Genomic DNA, 26,050 nt, shown 5'->3' with positions numbered 1-26,050 from the left:
TCTCCTCGGCTCTGTACATTGGTTTCTACTTGGAGTAGTATAGAGAGAAGAGAGAGAGACCGTTACGGCTCCCCCAAAACAAATGGTCGTTTTTTATTTTTTATTTACAAATCTCTAGAAACCCAAACTTTAAGAAGAAGCAGTTTGTTTCGACTCGAAGGGGGTCGCTTGTTTCTCTCCTTGTTGTTTTGGATCGGGGGGTCCGGGGAGAGAGAGAGAGAGATCGGCGTGGAAGAGGAGCTCCTTCAGCCCGCAGAGGAGGCCCCGAAACACCGGGACCGAGGTGTTGCATTAGACACACCGCGTTTCGGTGCTGGTGAACCCCCCCATTCTCTGCAGGTAAAAAAACAAAACAACAACAAGAACCGTAAACGTAGATTGTTCGGGAGTGGAAAGAAGAGCCCAATGAATGAATCAAAACAAGTCTTAATTGCGTTATGTATATTGTAATAGCCCCGTTTGATCCACAGTGAGCGATATGCATGAATCTCTCTCTAGGCTGGGGGTAATAATTCAGCAACTAAAATAGCTTTAGCAATGTCGGTCGGTCCTCTCTCTCTCCCTCTCTCTGCATAATGAATGCAGCCCCTGCAAGGCAGTTCGCCAGTTCACAATGTTATGGGGCTGTTCAGTCTAGTGTGTGGCAATAAATCAACACCGTTCGACAGTCCAGTTAAACGTAACCAACGTCTCTTCTTTCGTTTTTAACGCAATTATATTGTTGTGGACGTCTTCGAGGTCTAAAAGATGCTAGTGTATATTTTTGTGGTACGGTTCGCTGTGTAGTGTGTTGTAGCCAGGCCTTCTAGGTATCATCATTTCATTGGAGCCAGAGTAATTTGCATCACACCTCCAGTCAAGAACGTAATGGATGGAATGGTTGATTATTTGCTTCAATCAAAAGTATTAATTTCTATAGCCCCGCTTGTCGTTGTGTGACTGACTGGTCAACAGCATCCACTGGGCACTGCCTGTGCACTGAATCGATTGATTTATTGATTGATTGATTGGATACTTCATTAGCAGTTTAAAAACGGTCTGCTCAAGAGGATTTTAATCACAGGATAGGCTTGTTTCCATCCATTGGGGTCCTTTTATAATAAATACTCAATTCATCAAAACATTTAAATGACAGACAAATGATGGAAGTCATATTTATGTACAGTGTATTATGTATCCTCACTCTGGGTGTTCCGTAGCCCCTTCCAGAACCCTGGATACCTTTTGTTTTGTATTTGGGAAGGCGGTACTACTGCCTACCAAATACAAACAAAATGTATCCCAGACTTCTGAAATGGGCAAGAAAGATGTTCCTGTTTCCAGCGTTTATGTCTAGCCCTGAAGATTATCATCGGATGGTTGCCTGAGTTAGATTGGATCCTAAAATACGCCTGGGATCACTTTGAACGGAGGCTCATGGCTTTCGGTTTGTGGGGCTCGTAGCAGCCTAACGTTTTAGACTCATGGATGTATTTTATCGATTCTGACGTTGGAAAAATGTCGATAAAATACGTCTATGAGAGTCTACACTTAGGCTCCTAGGCTAGCACTGTGGAGGTTTGTTGAACAGAATGATGTGTGTCTTTGAATGTGAACATGATTTGTGTCTGTGGAAGAAAAACATGTAGTCCTTCCTTGATAACATCCTTTTATCTTGTCTAACAAACGAGGGGTGGTGCTGGTCTAGAGGAAGGTTGCCTTTTTGCACCAAGTTGAACAATGGTTCGTTAAATGGGGCTGAATGCTGTCTGTTGCTCCTTGTTGGTGTAGCTACTAGCTAGGGGGGGGTGGGGGGGGTCTTTGGGTCAGAGGTGATGCATTGAGAACCATTGAGAACTCTCCCCAGAGCATTGTCACCCCCATAGTAAAGGGGAGGAGAGCGTGACCTGGTCTGACTGTTATTTGGGCCCACCAACAACCCCTTTACGACCCTGACACTGGATTCTACAAAATGTCTTCTAAAATCCTGACAGTTTTCTGAAAAACCTATGTTTCTATGATGTCAGTGGTTGAGGTTCTCAACCCTTTTTTCACGTCAAGGACCCCCAGAATTATCTGTAATTGGCCGCCGACCCCACCCCCACACACACACACACATCTGAAAATATGTTATTCCAGGGAGCAAAGATTTGAGTTAAAAAAACGTTTGCTCTGAAAGAACATATATATGCAAAGATTTGCGACCACATTTTCCGCGCTACGACGAGCTCGCAGCACGGCACCCTTGCAAGATCTGCTATTTTTCAATAGCTTAAACCCTTAAAGCATAACATAATGCTTATTAAAACACCAAAAGAGGTTCCCGCACCAGAAGGGGATGAAGGCAGATTTGTATACTTGGTTGCATGACAGTGTTGCACATCGGAAATGGGGCGGTCTGGCTCTGCTATGTTCTTGTTGAGAGCCAGTGATTGTTGTTTGATATGAGAGTGGCTGTAGTGTGCAGCAGTGGAAGATGGCCAGGTAGATATTAGTGATGCGGACGACACACTCACTCGCCTCCTCTCTCTAAACCTGTACCGTTCTCACAGACAGTGCTGCCTTTCTCAGCTTTTGCTTTTGGATCTCGTCTCTGACTTCTACAGTATAATCAGACACTACAGTTACAGTATAATCCTAATACATGGAATGTATATGTGCAGGATTGCACAAGGATTCCTTGTTGGGGAAAGACCGTCCGTCCATAAGCCTAATCCATGGATACATAACAATAATTCTGTTCTGTGATTTATACGTGTGTTTGACTTAACTGTATCCCCATCCATACTCTCTTTTCTGTCACCTCACCTCAGTAGATATTTGATGGTTGTAGAGATATATTTTCTGTTTAAATCCCCCCTGTGTTATTTCAGCATGAATGGCTTATCTGGGCAGACAAGGGTTAACAACAGCCGGGCAGAGGGAGTGGGGGATGGGCGGAACTAGAGAGAGACGCACACGCACGCACGCACACGCACACACACACACACACACACACACACACACAGCGCAGAAGAGTGTGGTTGTGGGATCACATGAGATGGGGCTGTATGAGAGAGGGGAGAGAGAGAGAGAGGAGGGTTTCCTATAATGAGGACGGTACATGAGCACAAAGAACATGCTAGGCCTCGACTCACCGTGTTCCCTAAAGCAAGCATTCCTTCATTTCATTAATCGTTTCCACACAGATCGCTGTCTGCCAACAAATCTAATAAAGCCGCTCCTCGTTCCATTTACTGGATTAATAACCATGCATTAGGAAATGAAAACGCCAGGAAATTGTTTTTTTTTTTCTTTCTTTTTTTTCTATTACACTTTCACTTTGAATGCATCTCAATAATGAAGTGGGCCCTGCAGAGATTAAGAGTTGACCGTCATTTGAACATAATACCTGATGGGTGTGAACCTGTGAAACCTCTTCTAAATCTTGTTTTACTTTGTGCTTCTTCTCCGTAGGCTGTTCGTCAAAGTCGTTCAAGCTGTACTCCCCTAAGGAGCCCCCCAACGGCAGCACCTTTCCCCCCTTCCACCCGGGCGCTATGCTGGACAGAGATGTGGGGTAAGGGTCCACACAGCCAAAAACACCCACCGGCTTGTCCTATATAGGGCAGAGAGAGAGAGAGAAGGAGAAAGCTCAGAGTACCAAAAACTTTGTCTCACTGTTTTGTGTCTCATATTCAAGCTTTTGAGTTGTGGCCCTCCATTATTGTATAAGGTCTGTGTATTGGCAATACGATTATGTATGATGATAGTGGGGGGGGGTCTATGTTGAAGTGCCACATATTGTGAAACCATAAACAAGGTGTTATGAATTTGCGTTTCGGGAAAAAACTAAAGAACAAACCACTATAAACAGTTTAAGGGCCCATGACGTAGATGTCCGTCATGGTACTTAGTACAGTACGGTCATGTGCCCCGAGACGGAGATTGATTAATCTCCGTCAAATTAGTGATATAAAAAACTGGGTCGCATCGCTCTACAGCCTAGAAGCGCTTGTTTGCGCAATCCTCGGTGTCGCACAACAGTGACACGTCATCGAAATTGTTCCCTGCCTGTTTAGCCGACGACAACGAAAATCTTAAAACGTTACTAAATCATCCCGCCTAATTATTAAAAAAAGGTTATGTGTTTAACGGGCCAGTCGCTAGTCTCGTTATCTTATACCTCCCGTTGTTGTCGATCGCATCCATAGTGTTGTGGCTGTTGTTAGCTGCTACACAGACATTCACAACAACATCTGGTCCGTCTGTAAAAGTGGTCCGGGCCGTATAAACGATGCCGGGCACATTTTATTAATGGATTATATAACCCCGGGCCCTTAAGGTGTTGTCAATACACAACCAGAGCTTTGGGATCCACATTTGTATTCATCACAGTCCCTTCCAACCATCCAACATTAGAGCACTACGTTTTGTGCAATCTCATCTGAGCGAAGGAATTTACATCATGACTTCGCCTATAATCAGTAAATCCATCTTGGTGCTAATACCGGTGTTTCTGGGATAACATTATCCTAAAACATAATATGGGTACTATAAGTGTTATCTTCTATTTTCTTCTTACACACCTACTTAATTGATCATTTTGTCCTACTCGGTCCACAGCGGTTTCTCTGAAAGGCTTTAGACAGAATGCGTAGAAAAGGTTTCATTAAAACCAAGTGTCAGGCTAGCCTCAAGGCATGCCTGCCCACAGACAGCCCCAGCTCCTGTTACCAGCTGCAGTGGTGATTAAATTGGTTTGCTGTGAGGTTTTTAGTTACAAACCGCCTCCCGTGTTAGACTTTTAGTTGTTGTAGTGCCTGAATTCTTGTGCGTTTGTTTGTTTTATTCTGCACAAATCCCATTGTTGTTGAGTTTAGCTGTTCCTTGTATGACAAATTTTATAAGGGCTTAACCCATTTTGGGCGGGAACCCCTTTTGGTGTTAGCATTACGTTATGCTTTAGCTATTGAAAAATATCAGATCTACAAGCTCATAGCGCGCCACTGAGTGGCGTGCTACGAGCTTGTAGGTCTGCTATTTTTGAAAAGTCGTGAAAATGTGGCGCAAACCTTTGAATATATATATTTCAGAGCGAACATTTTTAATGAAAATATTTGCTTCTGGGGGGTCCCTGGAACTACATACTTTGAGATGGGGGTCCGTGGCCCAATAGAGATAATTCTGGGGGTCCTTGACATGAAAAAGGTTGAGCACCACTGACATAGAAACATGGGTTTTTCAGAAAAAATGATTTAGAAGCCTTTTTTCTCATCGACCTCAGTCCAAAATGGGTTAAGTGGTTGCATGAAATAAAAAAAATGCAATGATGCCAAGTTGGCCTGCAGTAAAATAAATATGTTGTAGACTTCCTGGGTTTTATTACCAAATATGCACGACGTACAGTATGTAAGCATTACTTCAAGCATAGCTAACCGTAGTCCATTCTTTTAACAGGCCCACTCCAATGTACCCACCATCATATATGGAGCCTGGAATGGGGTGAGTGCGTTTCCATTTTGCATCCTATATTTATCACCACTATTTATATTCTAAACACGCAGTTTGGGGTTGTTATGTAATGTAATGGCTTTGAGGTTTAGTTGTGTTTTTCTGACATCTTAGTTTCTCTCCTGGCAGAGAAAGATAATTTGCAGCAAAGTCCAAAATACAATAAAGAATCTTCAAAAGGCTTCAAATAACTTTGACATTTCCTGCTCAACATCAGCATCTGAATGTCTTAACGCATTCTGGACGGGAACCCCTGTTACTTTACTTTAGCTGTTCAAAAATAGCAGATCTACAAGCTCATAGCGCGGCACAGAGTGCCACGCTACGAGCTTGTATGTCTGCTATTTTTAAAAAATCGTGAAAATTTGGAATCTATATTTTTTTCAGAATTAATGTTGTTAACTCAAATCTTTGCTTCTGGGAGGTCCCTGGAACAACATATTTTCAGATGGGGTTCAGTGACAAATTACATATAATTTTTGGGGTCCTTCATGGGACATGAAATATTGAGCACCACTGATATAGGTATTTCTGAAAACTGTCATGATTTAGAAGACGTTCTTTTTTAAATTTCGACGTCAGGCCTAAATGGGTTAATAGAATAGTAGGGAGCCCACCTCCCAACCCCTGCAGACGTGTTAGTTATATTGTATTAACATACTTTACCACACAGATTGGTTAAAATAAGCTTTAATTAAAATTAGTCCGTCTCTGATTGTGGCTTTTGAACTTGTGCTCGAAGGTATATCAGCTGCATATGTTAGACTAGTAGTAAGTAACGATACTTATACAGCTATCCTATGTCTGTGCTGCGGGTCACTGAATCAAACTGTGGCGCTAATTCTTGGGTGTGTTTTTTTTATCCAGGAGGCCCACACCGTACGGGAACCAGACAGACTACCGGATATTTGAGCTCAACAAGAGGCTACAGAACTGGTCGGAGGTGAGAGATATAGTCCATAATGCATTTACAATAGAATTAAGATTATTGAGATTAAAAAGGTATCCGATTCTGCAGCAGTACGTTTTTAATATCACCATGAATTGTCATAATGAACACATTCCGAGAGCTGGAGCGAGGTGATGGTCGCGGGCCTCCCGAAACTCGGTATTGTGTGATATTACTTCTACATTCTGTTCCTTCCTGCAGGCTCTCTCTCTCTCCTATCAGCATATTCCATTACTCTTTTTTCCCTCCCCACAGACTCGTATGGATCGACTTACAATGCTAGTTATTTTGTGGGGGAAATGGAGCCTGAGAATTCCCTGACTACATTTACATGCAGGCCCTGATAGGATTATCAAACCGGTCTCGGCTAAAGTAATTGGAACGCCAGCTGTTGATAATGACCAAGTGTGCTACCAAAGTGTAGCTCTTTAGCTGGTGCTTTTTTTTTCTTTCCTCCTGATGGGGATGCATTACGCAACCAGTGCATTATATTTCCTTATACAGTAACTTACCTACCTGTCTGTCTCTGTGTGGCACCTGTGTTTCACCATGGCGTCGTTAACCACTTAAAACCCAGCATCCGTTTTTCGGGGGAAAACCTTTTGCAGAAAATGGCAAGATTTGTGCGTTGTGTGAGCTTAGTTGTGATATTGATTATATCTTGAGGCTTCATACATAATTTGCAGGATTTTAAAATTGACCGTGAATGAACTTCAAAAGGCGTGATTGTCGAAACGGTGTGTGGTCCTGGTGTGTGGTCCCGGTATCCTGCATATCTTAGTGGTCGTTTTTTTGTAGTGTAATCAGTGAATTTATAGTAGATTTGCAGGTGTTACCCCAGACCTCAGAGCAGTGGTTCAGGTAGGGTAGGATCATTTCTCAGTACAGACTGTGTAATGTGTAGGTGTTACCCCAGACCTCAGAGCAGTGGTTCAGGTAGGGTAGGATCATTGCTCAGTACAGACTGTGTAATGTGTAGGTGTTACCCCAGACCTCAGAGCAGTGGTTCAGGTAGGGTAGGATCATTGCTCAGTACAGACTGTGTAATGTGTAGGTGTTACCCCAGACCTCAGAGCAGTGGTTCAGGTAGGGTATGATCATTGCTCAGTACAGACTGTGTAATGTAGGTGTTACCCCAGACCTCAGAGCAGTGGTTCAGGTAGGGTAGGATCACTGCTCAGTACAGACTGTGTAATGTGTAGGTGTTACCCCAGACCTCAGAGCAGTGGTTCAGGTAGGGTAGGATCATTGCTCAGTACAGACTGTGTAATGTGTAGGTGTTACCCCAGACCTCAGAGCAGTGGTTCAGGTAGGGTAGGATCACTGCTCAGTACAGACTGTGTAATGTGTAGGTGTTACCCCAGACCTCAGAGCAGTGGTTCAGGTAGGGTAGGATCACTGCTCAGTACAGACTGTGTAATGTGTAGGTGTTACCCCAGACCTCAGAGCAGTGGTTCAGGTAGGGTAGGATCATTGCTCAGTACAGACTGTGTAATGTGTAGGTGTTACCCCAGACCTCAGAGCAGTGGTTCAGGTAGGGTAGGATCATTGCTCAGTACAGACTGTGTAATGTGTAGGTGTTACCCCAGACCTCAGAGCAGTGGTTCAGGTAGGGTAGGATCACTGCTCAGTACAGACTGTGTAATGTGTAGGTGTTACCCCAGACCTCAGAGCAGTGGTTCAGGTAGGGTAGGATCATTGCTCAGTACAGACTGTGTAATGTGTAGGTGTTACCCCAGACCTCAGAGCAGTGGTTCAGGTAGGGTAGGATCATTGCTCAGTACAGACTGTGTAATGTGTAGGTGTTACCCCAGACCTCAGAGCAGTGGTTCAGGTAGGGTAGGATAATTGCTCAGTACAGACTGTGTAATGTGTAGGTGTTACCCCAGACCTCAGAGCAGTGGTTCAGGTAGGGTAGGATCATTGCTCAGTACAGACTGTGTAATGTGTAGGTGTTACCCCAGACCTCAGAGCAGTGGTTCAGGTAGGGTAGGATCATTGCTCAGTACAGACTGTGTAATGTGTAGGTGTTACCCCAGACCTCAGAGCAGTGGTTCAGGTAGGGTAGGATCATTGCTCAGTACAGACTGTGTAATGTGTAGGTGTTACCCCAGACCTCAGAGCAGTGGTTCAGGTAGGGTAGGATCATTGCTCAGTACAGACTGTGTAATGTGTAGGTGTTACCCCAGACCTCAGAACAGTGGTTCAGGTAGGGTAGGATCATTGCTCAGTACAGACTGTGTAATGTGTAGGTGTTACCCCAGACCTCAGAGCAGTGGTTCAGGTAGGGTAGGATCATTTCTCAGTACAGACTGTGTAATGTGTAGGTGTTACCCCAGACCTCAGAGCAGTGGTTCAGGTAGGGTAGGATCATTTCTCAGTACAGACTGTGTAATGTGTAGGTGTTACCCCAGACCTCAGAGCAGTGGTTCAGGTAGGGTAGGATCATTTCTCAGTACAGACTGTGTAATGTGTAAGTGTTACCCCAGACCTCAGAGCAGTGGTTCAGGTAGGGTAGGATCATTTCTCAGTACAGACTGTGTAATGTGTAGGTGTTACCACAGACCTCAGAGCAGTGGTTCAGGTAGGGTAGGATCATTGCTCAGTACAGACTGTGTAATGTGTAGGTGTTACCACAGACCTCAGAGCAGTGGTTCAGGTAGGGTTAGGGTAGGATCATTGCTCAGTACAGACTGTGTAATGTGTAGGTGTTACCCCAGACCTCAGAGCAGTGGTTCAGGTAGGGTTAGGGTAGGATCATTGCTCAGTACAGACTGTGTAATGTGTAGGTGTTACCCCAGACCTCAGAGCAGTGGTTCAGGTAGGGTAGGATCATTGCTCAGTACAGACTGTGTAATGTGTAGGTGTTACCCCAGACCTCAGAGCAGTGGTTCAGGTAGGGTAGGATCATTGCTCAGTACAGACTGTGTAATGTGTAGGTGTTACCCCAGACCTCAGAGCAGTGGTTCAGGTAGAGTTAGGGTAGGATCATTGCTCAGTACAGACTGTGTAATGTGTAGGTGTTACCCCAGACCTCAGAGCAGTAGTTCAGGTAGGGTTAGGGTAGGATCATTGCTCAGTACAGACTGTGTAATGTGTAGGTGTTACCACAGACCTCAGAGCAGTGGTTCAGGTAGGGTAGGATCATTGCTCAGTACAGACTGTGTAATGTGTAGGTGTTACCCCAGACCTCAGAGCAGTGGTTCAGGTAGGGTAGGATCATTGCTCAGTACAGACTGTGTAATGTGTAGGTGTTACCCCAGACCTCAGAGCAGTGGTTCAGGTAGGGTAGGATCATTGCTCAGTACAGACTGTGTAATGCGCTGGGCTGGAGTAGATGTTTTGCCTAATTTATGATTGTGATGCTCCTTGCCATCTTGACCCTCAGATAATCTATATGGGGGTTCCAGCAGAGCCTATGGTCTCTAGAATCACTCCCAATAATTAGTTTTCATATACTCTTTCTATATTTTTTTTAACTGAATATCTGGCGGTTTCCAAACACCATACATTTTGTTTTATTTAGGATTTAAGGATTCTTTATTTCTATTCAAACCAGTTTGTATTTGTTCATTTCTATTGTTGACGCCAGTCCCTCAAGGCTCTGTTCTGGGTCCCTAAATGTTCAATGGTCTTTGCTCTGTGTCAAATGTACTGCCAAATGTACTATTTGCCGATGATGCGAAGTTACAAACAATGTCCTGTACAGTGGAGGACATCCAGCAGTTTATGACGGTGTTGGGTACAGGATTTAGTTCCCACATACTATTGGTCCGACTGTCATTAGACCGAGACCCTACCCAAAACCCTAACCTTGGTCTGACTGTCATTAGACAGAGACCCTACCCAAAACCCTAACCTTGGTCCGACTGTCATTAGACCGAGACCCTACCCAAAACCCTAACCTTGGTCTGACTGTCATTAGACAGAGACCCTACCCAAAACCCTAACCTTGGTCTGACTGTCATTAGACCGAGACCCTACCCAAAACCCTAACCTTGGTCTGACTGTCATTAGACAGAGACCCTACCCAAAACCCTAACCTTGGTCTGACTGTCATTAGACCGAGACCCTACCCAAAACCCTAACCTAACAGCATAGAGAGGGGAGTTGCACCACTCAGTTCACACGGGTGTGATTTTTTTGTATTCAGACAGACAGCAATTTTGACATATTATTGCTTATAGCAGCTTTAAGTTTATTATTATTATTATTATTAGATTTATTTATAAAGTTTTTCTCAGAATGGGTTTGTTGTTTTTTAATGGATGGTGTATTATCAATCTGAGCTCACAACCACCCTGCAGCACTGGGTGGGTTAGTCTTATGTGTGAAGAGGTTGTGATCCATTTTCTGCAATAAGAGTCAATTAGGTCTAGTTATTATAGATGACGTTGCAGCAGGTAAAGAAACTGCTACTTGAAATTCCTCTAGTCTAGAGGGTATGCGCGTGACATCATCGTACCTGGAAGTTATGCGGCAAAAAACTACTTTCTGGCCTTGACATCCAAACAGAAAAGTCCTGTCTGATTGCATTAAACAACGTTAAACTCACCAACATTGCAGCTGGACGAAAAGCTTGAATTATCCTCTTTCTATCTGCAACGTTTTTGTTTCATAAAAATCCACCATAGAAACGTTAAGAGCTACTTTCTGTCAAGAAATGCCCTGCATTTGATTATTTTTCTAAGTGTCAGAGTTTGGAAGTGCTTGTTTTCAATAACGCAACATTTTGCTGCCTCCTGCATTATGTGACATTTAGAAAAAGGACAGTTGAGTGATTTCCAACGAGCGCTTCCAAACTCCAACACTCTCACATGCTGCTCAATGTTTTGCCACTTAGTCTAGATGGGGGGGGGGGGGGGGGGGTGTCCTGATGGGAAAATCATGCATGTGCATACCGGTACTCTCTATTGGTCAACTGAAAGCTGGGTCTGATACGGCGTTTGTTGGCCTGGCCTTAAGTTGAGCATTAAAAGCGTCAGGACACCCAAAATCTACATTTCTTAGATTTTAACAACAAATTATTGTGTCCTCTGTGATTCGATCTTGCATTATTATTACAACCTGCCACAGCTGGTTTAGTTTTTTTGTTTTCAGAATTCACAATTGTCGAGGCGGTCAGCTTCTTGTGGCGTTGATTCAGAATATAATGATGGAGGGGAAAGGAACTGGTTGGAATAACGTGTTCCTTCCACGCGCTACGTCCAACCAGGGAAACACCCGCCTATCAGCAACTTGGACACTCAGGCATGAAGGAAGCATGAGTTCAAGTCCGTTGCTCTCCCCATGTCCCCCATATATGGGGACACGGTTGGTGGAGGGTGTGTAGAGCCCAGGATCACATTAGATAATTGACACGGGTGAAAAATGGGTTACAAAAGATCGTAATGGATAAAAAGTATATATATAAAATGATGTGCACGCTCCACTCCACTCCCTCCTAATTTCCTACTGAACTGAATGCATGTTGTTTCTCTCTGTTCCTCCAGGAATGTGACAATCTCTGGTGGGACGCCTTCACCACGGAATTCTTTGAAGATGACGCCATGCTCACCATCACTTTCTGCCTGGAAGACGGTCCCAAACGATACAGTATGTATTTATAATGTCCCAAACGATACAGTATGTATTTATAATGTCAATATTTAGGTTTATACTGCATCGTTCTTCTGTTCCTTAATTCTTTTTAACCCATTTTGGGGCGGGAACCCCTTTTGGTGTTTTAGGCATTACGTTATCCTTTTTGCTATTGTAAAATAGCAGATATACAAGCTCATAGCGTGGCACCGAGTGCCGCTCTATGAGCTTGTAGGTCTGCTATTTTTGAAAATTCGTATAAATATATATATATTCTTTCAGAGCGAACGTTTTTAACTCAAGTCTTTGCTTCTGGGGGGGGTCCCTGGAACTACATATTTTCAGACTGGGGTCGGCGGCCAAATACATTATAATTCTAGGGGTTCTTGACATGAAATAGTTTGAGAACCACTGACATGGAAACATGGGTTTTTCAGAAAACTGTCAAGATTTAGAAGACATTTGTAGAATCGTCAGGTCTAAATGGGTTAATTTATTTTTACTTAAAGGACCATACCGGTATCGGTTTGCCCATGAGAGTATATTGCAGTTTGTACATAAAACATTGACCATATTCCTGTGTCTGGCATTTTATTTTAAAATACAAAATGACTATCGTTTTTCTTCAGGGCTGGGCTGGCATGGCCGACTCCAGAGGATTAATGGTTTTGTTTTCACATCTTGCTTCCCTCCCATTTTCTCCAAAGTAATTAAAACCGTTTCCAAACTTGAATGAGTTATGAATCAATTTTGGATAAATAGTACACTTGAGTTTAGTTCATAAATCATTCTAAATGTATTCATTTTCTGTCACTACACTTCAAATCAATCCGCATTAAAGAATGATTATAGCGTATAGCGTTGACAATAAAATATTTTCATAACGTACCGAAATTAACTCGAGTCTAGTTTCCTCTGAAATCAAACAAACAATTTTGTTCTTTGGAAATTGGTTGGCAGTAATGGATTAACCCATTCTGAACGGGAACCCCTTTTGGTGTTTTAACTTTTAAGCATTAAGTTATGCTTTAGCTATTGAAAAATTGCAGATCTACAAGCTCATAGCGTGGCACCGAGTGCCGCGCTATGAGCTTGTAGGTCTGCTATTTTAGAAGAATGTGGCACAAATCTTTGATTATATATTCTTTCAGAGTGAACGTTTGTAACTCAAATTTTGGTTCCGGAAACAACATATTTTCAGATGGGGGTCAGCGGCCAATTACATATCATTTTTGGGGTCCTTGACATGAAATAGTTTGAGAATCACTGACAGACATAGAAACATAGGTTTTTTTTTCCAGAAAACTGTCAAGATTTAGAAGACATTTTGGTAGAATCGTTCCCAGGTCAAAATGGGTTAAGTACACAGGCGTTGTTGTTGTTAGTCAGTGGGCCAAACACGCCCGACCACCGGTATGGTCCTTATAGTTAACCCATTTTGGGCGGGCAGCCGGGCACCCGTTTTGGTGTTAGCATTATGTTATGCTTTAGCTATTTAAAAATAGCAGATCTACAAGCTCATAGCGCGCCACCGAGTGCCGCGCTACGAGCTTGTAGGTCTGCTATTTTTGAAAAATCGAAGAACGACTGACATAGAAACATAAGCTTTTTCAGAAAACTGTCATATTCAAACAGACATTTTTAGAATCTGATCTCAGGTCAGAATGGGTTAAGTCAGTCTGTGTACGTTTCACGTTATGATAAATACCACCGTGTTTCATATTTGTCACCCATGACTCAACCTTAACGTAACCTGTAGCGGTCCACTTCTTCCTCCGTCCACAGCCATCGGCCGGACGCTCATCCCGCGGTACTTCCGGAGTATCTTCGAGGGGGGCGCCACCGAGCTGTTCTACGTGCTGAAGCATCCCAAAGAGTCCTTTCACAGTAACTTTGTGTCGCTAGACTGTGACCAGTGTACCATGGTGACTCAGAATGGCAAGCCTATGTTTACACAGGTACAGTCGGGCCCTTGGCGCTTTGCACTTAACACATTGTGTGCCACTGCCCACACAACACTTTCAAAATTGTAACCCAGGGTGCCCACTTTTTACATTTCTTTTTTTTTGCTAAGATGTCCGCAGACATAGGGGGGGATTTCCCAGGACGTCTGTGGACGTCTTGGGCTCACAACCTGTTTTTTTTTTTAGCCACATTTTAGCCACCTGGAATCTTTTAGTGTAGTTTTAGTCGACTAAATGTCATAAGATTTTAGTCAACTAAGTCTACAGTTGATTTAGTCGACTAAAATGTATTTTGGCGGGCCTTGATGTTGTCGTGATAACTGATTCTACACTTGCTGCATGCACACTTGCTGCACTTTTCAGCATGCAACCGAGTGTAAAATTACTTACTTATTGTTATTACTAACATTTTAGTTCTAGTTTTTAGCTGTTGTCGAAATTGTCAATATATTTAGTCTTAGTTTTAGTCGTCATAGCTTAGTTTTCATTAGGTTTTCGTCAGTGAAAAAGGTAGTCGACGAACATCTTTCGTCTTAGTTTTAGTCCGACAAAAATACACTACAGGGTTTATGGTGGTCCTTGAAATGTGAATGTTTGAGAACTGTTATTGTATAGCATACGTTGAAGTATGCATACCCAGTTCATGTGCCATATGTGATAAATGGGGAGGCATACTTTGGTTAGACATAGCATTGGTTAGACATAGCATTGGTCCGACTGGATAAAGGTTGGGCAGCGGTGGCCGAACGGTTTGCGGAGTGGTCTTGATACCGGAAGGTCGCCAGTTCGAATCCCCGGACCGGCACGTTTAAATTACCACCGTTGAAGTGCCCTTGAGCAAGGCATTGAACCCCTACCATGAAATGTTCTATGAGCAGGGTGTTGCTGTAAACAAGCATCTCAAGCTTAGTCCACTTCCCTGGGTAAACAAAGAACTTTGCTTTACTTTGCTTTGTGAGGGGTGCGTTAAGACGACCGGATTAAGGTTGGTGAGGGGTGTGTTAAGACGACCAGATAAAGGTTGGTGAGGGGTGTGTTAAGGGTTGGGAGAGGGTTAAGGTTAGGTTTAGGTGTGCTGCCCCGTGGGAGGTTAGGGTTAGGGTGAGAGCGGTTTGAGATATATCGGACCAATGGTATGTCTAAACCAAAGGCATGCACCCGATTTTAAAACGTCAATGTTGGATCCCGGTTTCCTCCTTGTTTTTAACGGATCCCACTAGCCCCTAATCCGAAGTCCATGTTCTGGCCCAGAACCACACGCCTCAGTGTGGTGACCAGCTTCTGTCCACTCCGATACAGGTGTGCGTGGAGGGCCGTCTGTACCTGGAGTTCATGTTCGACGACATGATGAGGATCAAGACGTGGCACTTCAGCATCAGACAACACCGAGAAGTCCTACCGCGAAGCATCCTGGCCATGCACGTAGGTCCCCCACACACACACACACAGCATACTGGCCATGCACGTAGGTCCCCCACACACACACACACAGCATCCTGGCCATGCACGTAGGTCCCCCACACACACACACAGCATCCTGGCTATGCACGTAGGTCCCCCACACACACACACACAGCATCCTGGCCATGCACGTAGGTCCCCCCACACACACACACACACACACACACACACCGCGCAGCATCCTGGCTATGCACGTAGGTCACACACACACACACACACAGCATCCTGGCCATGCACGTAGGTCCCCCCACACACACACACACACACACACACACACCGCGCAGCATCCTGGCTATGCACGTAGGTCACACACACACACACACACACAGCATCCTGGCCATGCACGTAGGTCCCCCTGACACACACACACACACACACACACGTCATTCCAGTGTTGTTTTTGGCAGCACATTTTGATTTGAGTTTTTACTAGTCATAGTCTTTTGAATAGTTTTAATTTAGTTTTAGTCGCATTTTAGTCGCCTGGAATGTTTTAGTGTTAGTCTTTAGTTTTAGTCGACTAAATATCATAAGATTTTAGGGGACTACAGTCTACAGTTGATTTAGTCAAATAAAATGTGTTTTGGCGATGCCCTCGTAGTGACTGATTTTACACTTGCTGAAAATCTACAAATCTACAAGCTCACAACGCGTTGCACTGCGACACGTTGTGAGCTTGTAGATCTGCTATTGTAGATCGGCTATTTTCAGCATGCAACCAAGTGTAAAATCACTTATACTGGATCTCTAGTCATACTATTAGACTAGACTAACATTTTAGTCTAGTTTTTATTTCGAAATTGTATATTTAGTTTTGGTTTTAGTCATCGTAGCTTAGTTTTCATTTGGTTTCCATTTCGTTTTCGTGTGTGAAAAAAGGTAGTCGTCGACGAAATCAACACTGTGTCATTCATATGTTATTTTTGTCATTTACAACAGCTGTTTTTCTTTGTATACACATTCAGGACCCTCAGATGCTGGATCAGCTGGCTAAAAACATTACGAGATGTGGGCTGTCCAACTCCACCCTCAACTATCTCCGTGTAAGTACATGTCCAGTCAGTGCCGTCCGGCTTCAACCTTTTGTTTGTAGTTAATCCACCGTGGAATGGTTGCCCACCACACCGTGGAGGACACTAGGGGGTTTCAATCCTCCTCCGCAGTGTCTCTGGCTTGGCCAGGCGTCGCAAACAAACCCAATTGGCTGCGTTGGTGGGTGCATTAGTGACTCTGGGGGCCTGTTTTGTCGGGAGGGAAATTGTCAAGACTTCTCTGTGAAACGGTGCAAAGAAGCGACCGTTTTTTTAGCTCTTCCACTCAGGGTCTAGAAAGTTATTTTGTGATATAGACACCGGAGTAATGGCCTCTACAGTATGTCACTCTCTTCCGTGCACGCGTGCACACACATACTTTTGCCAAGTCACTTTTTCCAATTCACCGGTTAATTATCAAATTTCCATTTAAAAAAAAAGGAAACAGTCATATCATGCATCTTTTTTGTTGTTGTGGCTTTCGCCTTTATTTTATATTTTTTTCATGGAGGGACATACAGTAGGCTGACAGGAAATGGGGAAAGAGATGGGGGGGAAGACATGCAGTAAAGGCCGTCGGGATCGGGAGTCGAACCCAGACTGGGTTACCACCAGCCAAGGTGTCTGGATCGCTGAGCCACGGCCCAGGCCAACATGCACCTTTCTACCACTTGGCTCTCCATTCATTCATGTGTTCATCTCCCACAGCTCTCCATTCATTCATTCATGTGTTCATCTCCCACAGCTATGTGTGATCCTGGAGCCCATGCAGGAGTTGATGTCAAGACACAAGACCTACAGCCTCAGTCCCAGAGACTGTCTCAAGACCTGCCTCTTCCAGAAGTGGCAGAGGATGGTGGCACCACCCGGTAACGTGTACACGCACACACACACGCACGCATGCATACCCACCCACTGGATGACCACTCCTTTTTTTTTAAAACAAACTTTTTACAAAAGTTGCAGAATTTCTCTTAATTTGTATTGATAAAAAGACAACAAACGGGAAAGAAAAAAAGACAAGAAAAAGAAACGGACAATACAAAAAAAGACAAAGCAAGGGACAAAAAGGAAACGAAAGAATGCATTGTTCATATTACAAAATACATTAATTGAATTCCTCATACATTATCGATAGGCTGGAAGAAGAGATCCCACTTTTTTATAGAACTTATCCTCTTGTAGTCTTAACCCGTTTAGGCCTGAGGACGATTCTACGAATGTCTTCTAAATGCTGACAGTTTTATGTTGTATGTTTCTATGTCAGTGGTTCTCAAACAGTTTTCATGTCAAGGACCCCAGAAATTATAAAATGCCCGACCCCCATCTGAAAATATGTTGTTCCAGGGACTCCCCAGAAGCAATGTTTTGAGTTAAAAACGTTTGCTCGGAAAGAATATATATTCAAAATCTGTGCCACATTTTCACGATTTTTCAAAAATAGCAGACCTACAATAGCAGACTTGTAGATCTGCTATTTTTTCAATAGCTAAATTATAACATAATGTTTAAAACACCAAAAGGGGTTCCCGCCCAAAATGGGTTAAGTATGAATGTTATCCATCCAATGTTCTTTGAATTTGCAGAATTCTAAGTACGTTAACGGGCATTATTAACTCCTTTCGTCCTCCTTCGGTCCTCCTCGTATTACAGCCGAGCCAGCCAGACAAGCGCCCAACAAGCGCCGGAAACGGAAGGTGTCGGGCGGAAGCACCATGAGCTCCGGAGCGGGCAGCAACAGCAACGCCAACAGCAAGAAGAAGAGTCCGGCCAACAGCTTCTCTCTCTCCAACCAGGTACCGGTCAGCACGCCATCTCCTTGACCTCTCTCTGTCTCCCAGACGAGCAGGGAAGGGAACCATGCAGGTAGCCATAAGACTGAGGGGGGGGTGGGGAGATGTATACCTTTAGAGAAGTGGTTCAGAATGGAGGCTTTTTTGTTTAAAACCCGAGTTCTAATTAGTTGTGTGTGCGGGTACCGGCGCACACCGGACATTGCAGATCAGAGCAGCAGGTTTTTAGGGTGTAGCAGGGTAGTCCAGGATAGACACCCGAAGATGTGATTGTTTATAATTCCAACATGAAGACAATGAGGTTTTAGTCTAGTATTTTTTTAGTAGTAATTGATAGTATAAAGACCCCCTTGATGTGAACCAGTGAAGGACAGTCCCTGGTCCTAGTATAGGGGCTTCAGGCTTTATGAAAAAGGTACAAGTTAACCTCTAAATAACGGAAAAGAGGCACAGATGGTTTCATTTCATATGACACAGGTTCTGTATTGGGGGGTCGCAGAAGACCACAGCTTTTTACAGGTTCCTTCATTCCTGTTTGTGGTCAGAGGATGACCTTGCTCTGATTTTTTTTTCTTTTTTAATTGGGATTCGAACAAGGTTTCCTTCTCTTTAAGTCCACTGTAGTGACCTCTGAACCTACAGAACGTTTACCAGTAAGCCTGTCTCAGAGCACACAGCAACACAACGTTTACCAGTAAGCCTGTCTCAGAGCACACAGCAACACAACGGTACCAGTAACACAACGGTACCAGTAACAACACAGCGGTACCAGTAAGCCTGTCTCAGAGCACACAGCAACACAACGGCCGCACAGCTGCAGCCCAAGCTTACTCGGCTGACTGCCGGCTGGCTGGTTGGTTGAAAGAACGAGACCCGAGTTGGAATGAACCCCCCCCCCGCCTCCCCCATGACGATGCAGTGCTGAAGGATCAGGGATGTCCTCCACACGCTGCTGGCCAGTAGGAAGGAAGGGCCGGTCATCCAGAGCAGCGGCGGGCAGGGAGTCAGGGCGCCGTGGTCTAACTGAGCTGTCTTGGTCGGTCGGGGGTAGAGAGGAGACCCTAAATGGTGCCAGAGCAGTGTCATGTCGAGTCGTGATTTTGGCCTCCGGGCATGGGGATTGGCCCTCCGGGCATGGGGACGACATTATCAGCCTCTCAGGGATGTGGAGAGTTTAAAAAAGTTGACATTTTGTCACTTTCAGTGAGGCAGACAGGTCCCCAAAAAAAAAAAAACTTTTGCATTATCAAATCAATGCATTTCATCTCCATCTCAAGTGACATTTTGACAATTAATCAATCAAGCAGCTGTATTGTCTAAATGTAAAATTTTGTTTTGAAATGAGACTTAATCACATCGCACGTTAAAAAGCCCCCCCCAACCCCCCAAAAAAACCCAAACATTTTCAGCCCCATCCGTGCAAGTCAAGTCATTCCAAAGCGCGTCACCAAACCCCCTGTAATACGGGGATAATGTGTACCGGCTCCCTTGCTGTCCCTCCTTTAGGACGTGATGATGGTGGGAGAGCCCACACTGATGGGCGGGGAGTTTGGTGACGAGGACGAGCGTCTGATAACGCGCCTGGAGAACACACAGTTTGATGGGGCGAATGGCCTGGAAGATGAGGACAGTTTCCACAGCTCACCCGCTGCGCTGGGGGCTCACTCGCCCTGGAACAACAAGGCTCCCTCCAGCCAGGAGAGCAAGAATGACTCCCAGTCGTCCCAGTAGATCAGTTGGTTCTCAACCCTTTTGGTTCGGTCACGAGAGGCCCACTGGCCGGCCGCGAGGGGCCCACTGGTGGGCCGCCCCTCGGCCGCGAGGGGGGGGATGCCAAAGTGGGACCCCCCCCAAATAATTGTCAAAGCAACGGGGGGGAAAAAAACGTTTTAAGACATGAAGGAACTTAAACGTATACTACGTTAGTTTCACCCGATCCAAGCAGCCAGGAACGGAATCCATTGAGTGAGTTGGTCATTTAAAAACTAAGCATGCTCTAGAAAAAAAAAATGCTTGTGGCCCACCCATCTGACCACTTGCTGCCGTGTCATGTGGTCAAATGGGGCGGGCCAGATTTTTTTCAAGTGGGCCCTACTGGTCCAGAAAAGGTTGAGAACCAGAATCACTGCTGTAGGAAAGATGCTCTGAGCTCCCAGCACTTAAGGCCCGCCTCCCCGCCCGTGGTGCAGGCCGGGCCGACACCGTAGAGGGGGGAGAGGAGGGGGAGGGGGGTTCTGGAGCACCTCGTGTGCTCACTGCTACGGACAGTTTTTGTTTGTTTGTGTTTGTTGTTATTATAGGAGGTCGCGGCGCGTTTAGGGTAAAAAGGCAGTTGCTAGCCGATTGACCGCGGCGGGGGAAAAAGCACTCTGTGTGTCGTCGACGTTTAAAAAGAAAAAAAGCCAGACTGGTCACGACGACAAACCCTTGCTCTCTCGACCTCACACTCCTCGCACATGCTCAGTGGTGCTCAGCCTTGGCCCCCTGGTCTCCTTGTCGCTGTGTGCCGGTTCAGAGTAACATAGTAAGAGAGTGGCGACACTAAGCGTTGACTCCCTTTGTAACATTATGGAATGCGGGAAGTGCTATCATTCTATCTCAATGGGATAGTTCCAATGTTTGGAACTATTAGCCCAAAGGCACCCCTTTGCTTTGCGGCGAGATCAAAGCGTGTCGCTACTCTCCTGCTCTACTACTCTCTGCTGGTTCTGGTGTCAGTGTTAGTCGTAGCGGTGGCGGTGCATGGCTAGCCTGGCGAGACTGGCGGAGTGTTGCGTACATGTTTCCCCCATTAGCACACTCCGCCGCCGTGTCTTAGAGTCAGAGGGCGCGGTGTGTGTATCCTGTCAGTGCTAGCCATGGCGACCAGGTCAGCGGGTTCTTTTGTTCCAACCTCGGGTCTCTCACTCTCTTCTCCTGTGTTGCGTTTCCATTGACAACGCACCTCTTGGTTTCTGTTGTGCTCATGTCACAGGCAAAAGACACACAAAAAAAAAATGCTTTCAAGTTATATTTCCTTTTAACTTTTTTTTCAGGCTGTTTAGAAAAAACTAAAAAAAAAAAACTGCTGTGTACTCTTTTAGAATAAAACATTCTACAACGCCTCCGGTTTTTAAAAACTCCCAATTATTTGTTTTTGTAGGACCTGGTTGGAACAAAAACCTGTACAGTGCCGGAGCTTGAGGACCGGAGTTGAGAACCACTACGCTAAATCTTAAACACACCCACGTACAATTGCACGCACGCACACACACACACACACACACACACACACACTCCCAAACATACACACTAAAATACTGACACATTGACACGCACGCAAGCACACACACACACACACACACACACACACACACACACACACACACACGGCATAAAACATTGAGGTACTGGAGAGAAGTGGTACGTACGCACCACGTCTGGACCAGAGAACCAGACGCTGCAGAAGTGTGATTATTATTTTGATTTTTTTTTTTTTTATTTATACGTTTTGATTTTCTTTTCTTTTGAATTTTTTTTTATTTTTGTAAAACGATTTCTTAAAAATAAAACAAGACAAGCAAACAAAACAAAACAAAAAAAAACAAACCCCAGAATATTCTTTGCACTGTTTTTTTCCACACTGTAACTATCTATTTTTCTTATGAATTTGACAGTGTATTTTTTTGTTCTTTCTTAATTATCATTACTAAAAATGTGAGAAGTGTATAATGCGACACACCTGACACCTGTGACGGGACATGTAAATGCTATATAAATGTATAAGTATCGCTATTAGAATCATTATTATTATTATTATTATTGTGATGGTTAAACTTTCATGCAAGTCTGCTTGATGATGTCATCAACCTGAGACGGGACGTTACAGTGACATTTTACGATGACGCCCCCGCTGACTTTGATGCTAGAAAGTCAGACCGGGGTTTTTTTTTTATACTAACCTGACTCTGCCAGATGGGGGCGGTATTGGGTAACCATGTTAACAAATTTGTGTAGCAAGCTTCTTGGATCTGGCAGCGTCAGGTTAGTTTTATACGGCACTGCGTCTCGTTTTGGTTTTAAAGGTAGAGTAAGTGATTTCACTTAATTCAAATATCACTTATTTTTTTGTTTTGTTGTGATAATCCTCTCTACTATAGAGTGTGCTGACCATATAAGGAGTTCCTCCCTGTCCCCAGTTAACCCCTGGGGGTCAAAAAACCTTAGGTTTCGTTTTTGATTCTCTATCCTGATTGGACGAAGGCTTAGGTCCCACAGCCAAAAACGAAACCTAAGGTTTTTTGAGTGAAATCACTTACTCTACCTTTAAGCCGAATTTATATGCCGCAGTATGACTGTATTACTCGCCCCGAAAAAAGGTACATATTTTTCGGGAAAGTGACACAGTCGTACGATGGCGTTTATATATATTCCGCTTTCAAGTCCAAAGCAGGTCCCTCATGGAAAACTGTTTCCACACTATAAATTCTGAGCTTGCATCTTGTCTTGTCCCCTTCAGAACTATTTGCTTTGGCCTTCAAATCTTTTATCTGGGGGGGGGGGGGGGGGGGGTGTCCTCTCCATAAGAAATACGAGTCGACGTATATGAAACCTTCTCAAATTTGTAAAACATTACAAAAAAGAATTTTGACAGCATTGTAAAATAAGACTTTTGTATTAACTTAAGTTTTCCCAGGAATGTTTTTAATCACAATTTAGAAAGCTACAGACCAAGGAGCTATACATGTAAGATTCTTTAGATAATTATTTACAATATGATATTTTGTTTTTGTTAAGTGTTTTTTTTTTTGGCTTATGTTTTTTTTTTGGTGTATGTGCTTGTACATTTTAGCTCGTAGTTTTCTGTAAAGGTTATTCTGTGTATTCCTCCCTTATAGAACCATGAAAAACCCAATCTAATGTAAAGATATGATAAAAAAAAGCCTCTTTAAAATGTTTTTTGAACATGATTTTTAAGGGTACAATCACTGAGAAGAGCATTTTGGCTTCATTTCAACCAAACTGTATTTATTTTTCTATATACTTTGCTTCTGTTTGGGCTCAGCTCATAATGTACTACATTACCCATAATGCTGTTGGTGTCGTGTGGAGAGCTTTAGACAGTCGCTCCGTCACGTCATGTCATCTGGGGGTCATTCCTTTTAGACGCTGATCTGTGTCCAGTCCTTTAAAACCATGTCTTGCCGTTCTTATTTTGGGCAAATTTGGGAAAAAAAAAACATTAGCATTTACAAAAAATGGCAGCTCTACAAGCTCACAGGCTCATTGCGTATGACAAAGTATATACCGTAGGCTTTTTTTTACGGATATATATACTTTTTTCTTTTTCTTTTTTGCGACAAAGTAGTTGGGGAATTAAGTGGTTAGCAATGTTTATCTATTTGACTGCTGAGTCATCGCAGCCGAAGGACTCCAGCTGATCTGAAACTGTGTTTTAGTCCCATTGGGAACCACAGACTTAAGAATGAACGTAGGCTACAGGCGGTGTCTTGTTGAGATATACTGGAAGCCTGTCACTGATGAATACATCCACAAATTGCCCAGTAAAATGACCGAACCCATACATGTGTCAGAAGCATGGGGTGTTGTCCTTCAAATTGTTACATAAGCGTTAAAGACAGACTCGGCCAGTCTCATGTGATTCGACCTAGATACACAGAATGCACTACTGTGTTTGGCGTCTCTCTCTCTCTCTAGCTAGCGTGTGGTGGAGTAGTGATTCGCAGATCTCACCACCAGGGGTCTCCCTCTCCCCGAGCGGATGAATGACCTGCCGACCCGAGCAGCCCCACTACTATTACACAAATCTCTGTTGATCTTTAGCAGAAACGGCTTGTCTGTAAATGTAAATCCATCTCTTGATGCCTAATTTATACTCTTTGTCGTACAACAACAAAGTATAAATCAGGCTTGAGCTGTTTTTAGGCTGCTTTGTGTTTAAAAAAAAAACCTGTATCTTTGTTGTCTTCACGTCCACCACAAACACAAAGCCCCCGGTCTACCGTTTCTGCTCTAGCAGTTCAGCAGGCGGACAGAATGGAGACCAGGGGGCACATGCATCCTAACAGTAGGACCCTTCATTCCCCATAGTAGACAACTTGGGACACTAGTATTTAGGGAATAGGGTATATCATTTGAGAGACAAAGATGGAATGGCAACTCACCCCATAGCAGGAGCCCCCCCCCCTTCCCCCCTCCCCATAGGGGTGATTTGATATATATATATTATATTTTTTGCCTAATTTCTGTCATTGGAAAATTTAATGTATGGTATTAATAAAGAATACATTTTCACTTAGACGGCCACTTATGCTCTTTACTACAGATGTCATATTTTAGTGGGCATGTGAACATGAGAGAAAGCAAAACACAATCACGATTTGTAACCCCCTTAAACCTCCGGATCTGATCTTTTAATAAATAAACTCTGCAAAAAACTATTATACATAGGCTAATTATGTTTTATTTATATATTTATGTATATGCATTTCCCCCCCCCCCCCTTTTTTGTTGTTGTTGAGATTCCTTAACTTTGAGCAAATCATTGTGATTTCCAGGGAAAGTATTTATTTCATCGTTGCAAACTGGATGAAGAGCTATTCCCAATACGAACTAAATGTCTTATGTGGTAGCATTCCTTTTCTGGGTTTATGATCCGGTCAGGAGCGGATGATGATATCGCTACGTCATGTTGTAGTCATTGTTTTGTAGTCATCAGGATGATATCGCTATGTCATGTTGTAGTCATTGTTTTGTAGTCGTCAATCTTCCGGGAACTTCCTTTTCCCTCAAACCGATTTTTCTCAATAAAAGCTGCAGGCTATACGAGAGCTTTTATTGTTATATTCCTCCGGTTTGAGGGAAACAGAAGTTCCGTTTGATTGTTCCTGCCTGATTAGTCTCGCGTAGCCAGACAACTACCGGTATTCCACAATCTCCGAATGCTATATAGAGTCTGGGACTATAGCCGCCATGAGCTGAGTAAGGAATGCTATATAGAGGCCGAGGTTACTTATGTGCTAGTTGAAACTCTCACACACGTTTTATAAATGACAAAAAAAAAAGAATAGTCTTGAGAGCAATAGAGATGATAGAAATTCTATATTGACGATGCTTGGGTGTCGCAGGGGTAAAGTTCCTGCCCACCACCACAGAGACTATAGGGGTGCATCTTTTAAGTCGCTCCCATCGAAGATGCATGAAGGACATGGGGATACTTCACCCATTTTCAACCTTGTCTTCTTCGTAGAATTTGTTCCGTTTCTGTCTAGGAAGAGAGAGAACATCCACACACTAGTTTCTAGAGCTCCGGGACTTAACAACGTTTCGACCTACAAGGTCTTCATCAGGTCTGTTGGAGACCTTGTAGGTCCAAACGTGGTAATTTGTTGCCTCTAAATAAAGTAAGACTCGGAGCTCTAGAAACTCTTCCTTGATGCCTGACTTCCAGCACCTGGGCCTAAATATAGGCATTGAGATGTGCACACAATCTTCTCTGTTGAACCATTTCTGTCTACACAACTCTGGGGCGGCGGTGGCTCAGGGCTAGAGTGGCTGGCTGGTAACCGCACGGTTGCCTGCTCGAACCAGGGCTCCCGCAGAGTTAGTGTCGAAGTGTCCTTGAGCAAGACAATTGCTCCTGATGTGCTGGTCGGTGCCTTGCATGGTTTCCGCCACCATCGGTGTGTGAATGTTTGTGTGAATGTGTGAATTGATGCACAATCTATGTATTAATGCACCTTTTACCCTTTACACAGTGTACTCAGAGTTCAGAGACAGAAACCTTACTCCAATGACCTC

General features: G+C 44.0%; 1 protein-coding gene across 5 annotated transcripts; it reads left to right on the top strand.

The window, feature by feature from the left end:
• Positions 1-24,686, top strand: LOC308328554 (LIM domain-binding protein 1-A-like). Of its 5 annotated transcripts, none has more exons than XR_013965307.1 (12): positions 4-339; positions 3,436-3,538; positions 5,419-5,463; positions 6,340-6,415; positions 11,914-12,016; positions 13,787-13,959; positions 15,217-15,387; positions 16,392-16,469; positions 17,203-17,326; positions 18,111-18,323; positions 21,393-22,314; positions 22,561-24,686. XR_013965307.1 is itself a non-coding variant. In XM_080782465.1 (11 exons), the coding sequence occupies exons 2-11, from the start codon at positions 3,519-3,521 to the stop codon at positions 19,979-19,981; spliced, it is 1,110 nt and encodes a 369-aa protein (XP_080638591.1). In that variant the 5' UTR covers positions 1-339; positions 3,436-3,518; the 3' UTR covers positions 19,982-21,384. The 5 variants fall into 5 exon arrangements, 2 of the variants coding, with proteins under 2 accessions (XP_080638591.1, XP_080638590.1); XR_013965308.1 differs by having other exon boundaries at positions 6-339; positions 18,111-18,253; XM_080782465.1 differs by lacking the exons at positions 21,393-22,314; positions 22,561-24,686 and adding an exon at positions 19,757-21,384 and having other exon boundaries at positions 1-339; positions 15,265-15,387; positions 18,111-18,253.
• Positions 24,687-26,050: the final 1,364 nt, after the last annotated feature.

The sequence above is a fragment of the Protomyctophum bolini genome (genome assembly GCF_963924005.1).
Source record: "Protomyctophum bolini genome assembly, chromosome: 14".
NCBI classification, from domain to species: Eukaryota; Metazoa; Chordata; class Actinopteri; order Myctophiformes; family Myctophidae; genus Protomyctophum; species Protomyctophum bolini.
Note: the sequence above shows the minus strand (reverse complement) of the source record. Positions and strands in the feature narration are given on the sequence as shown.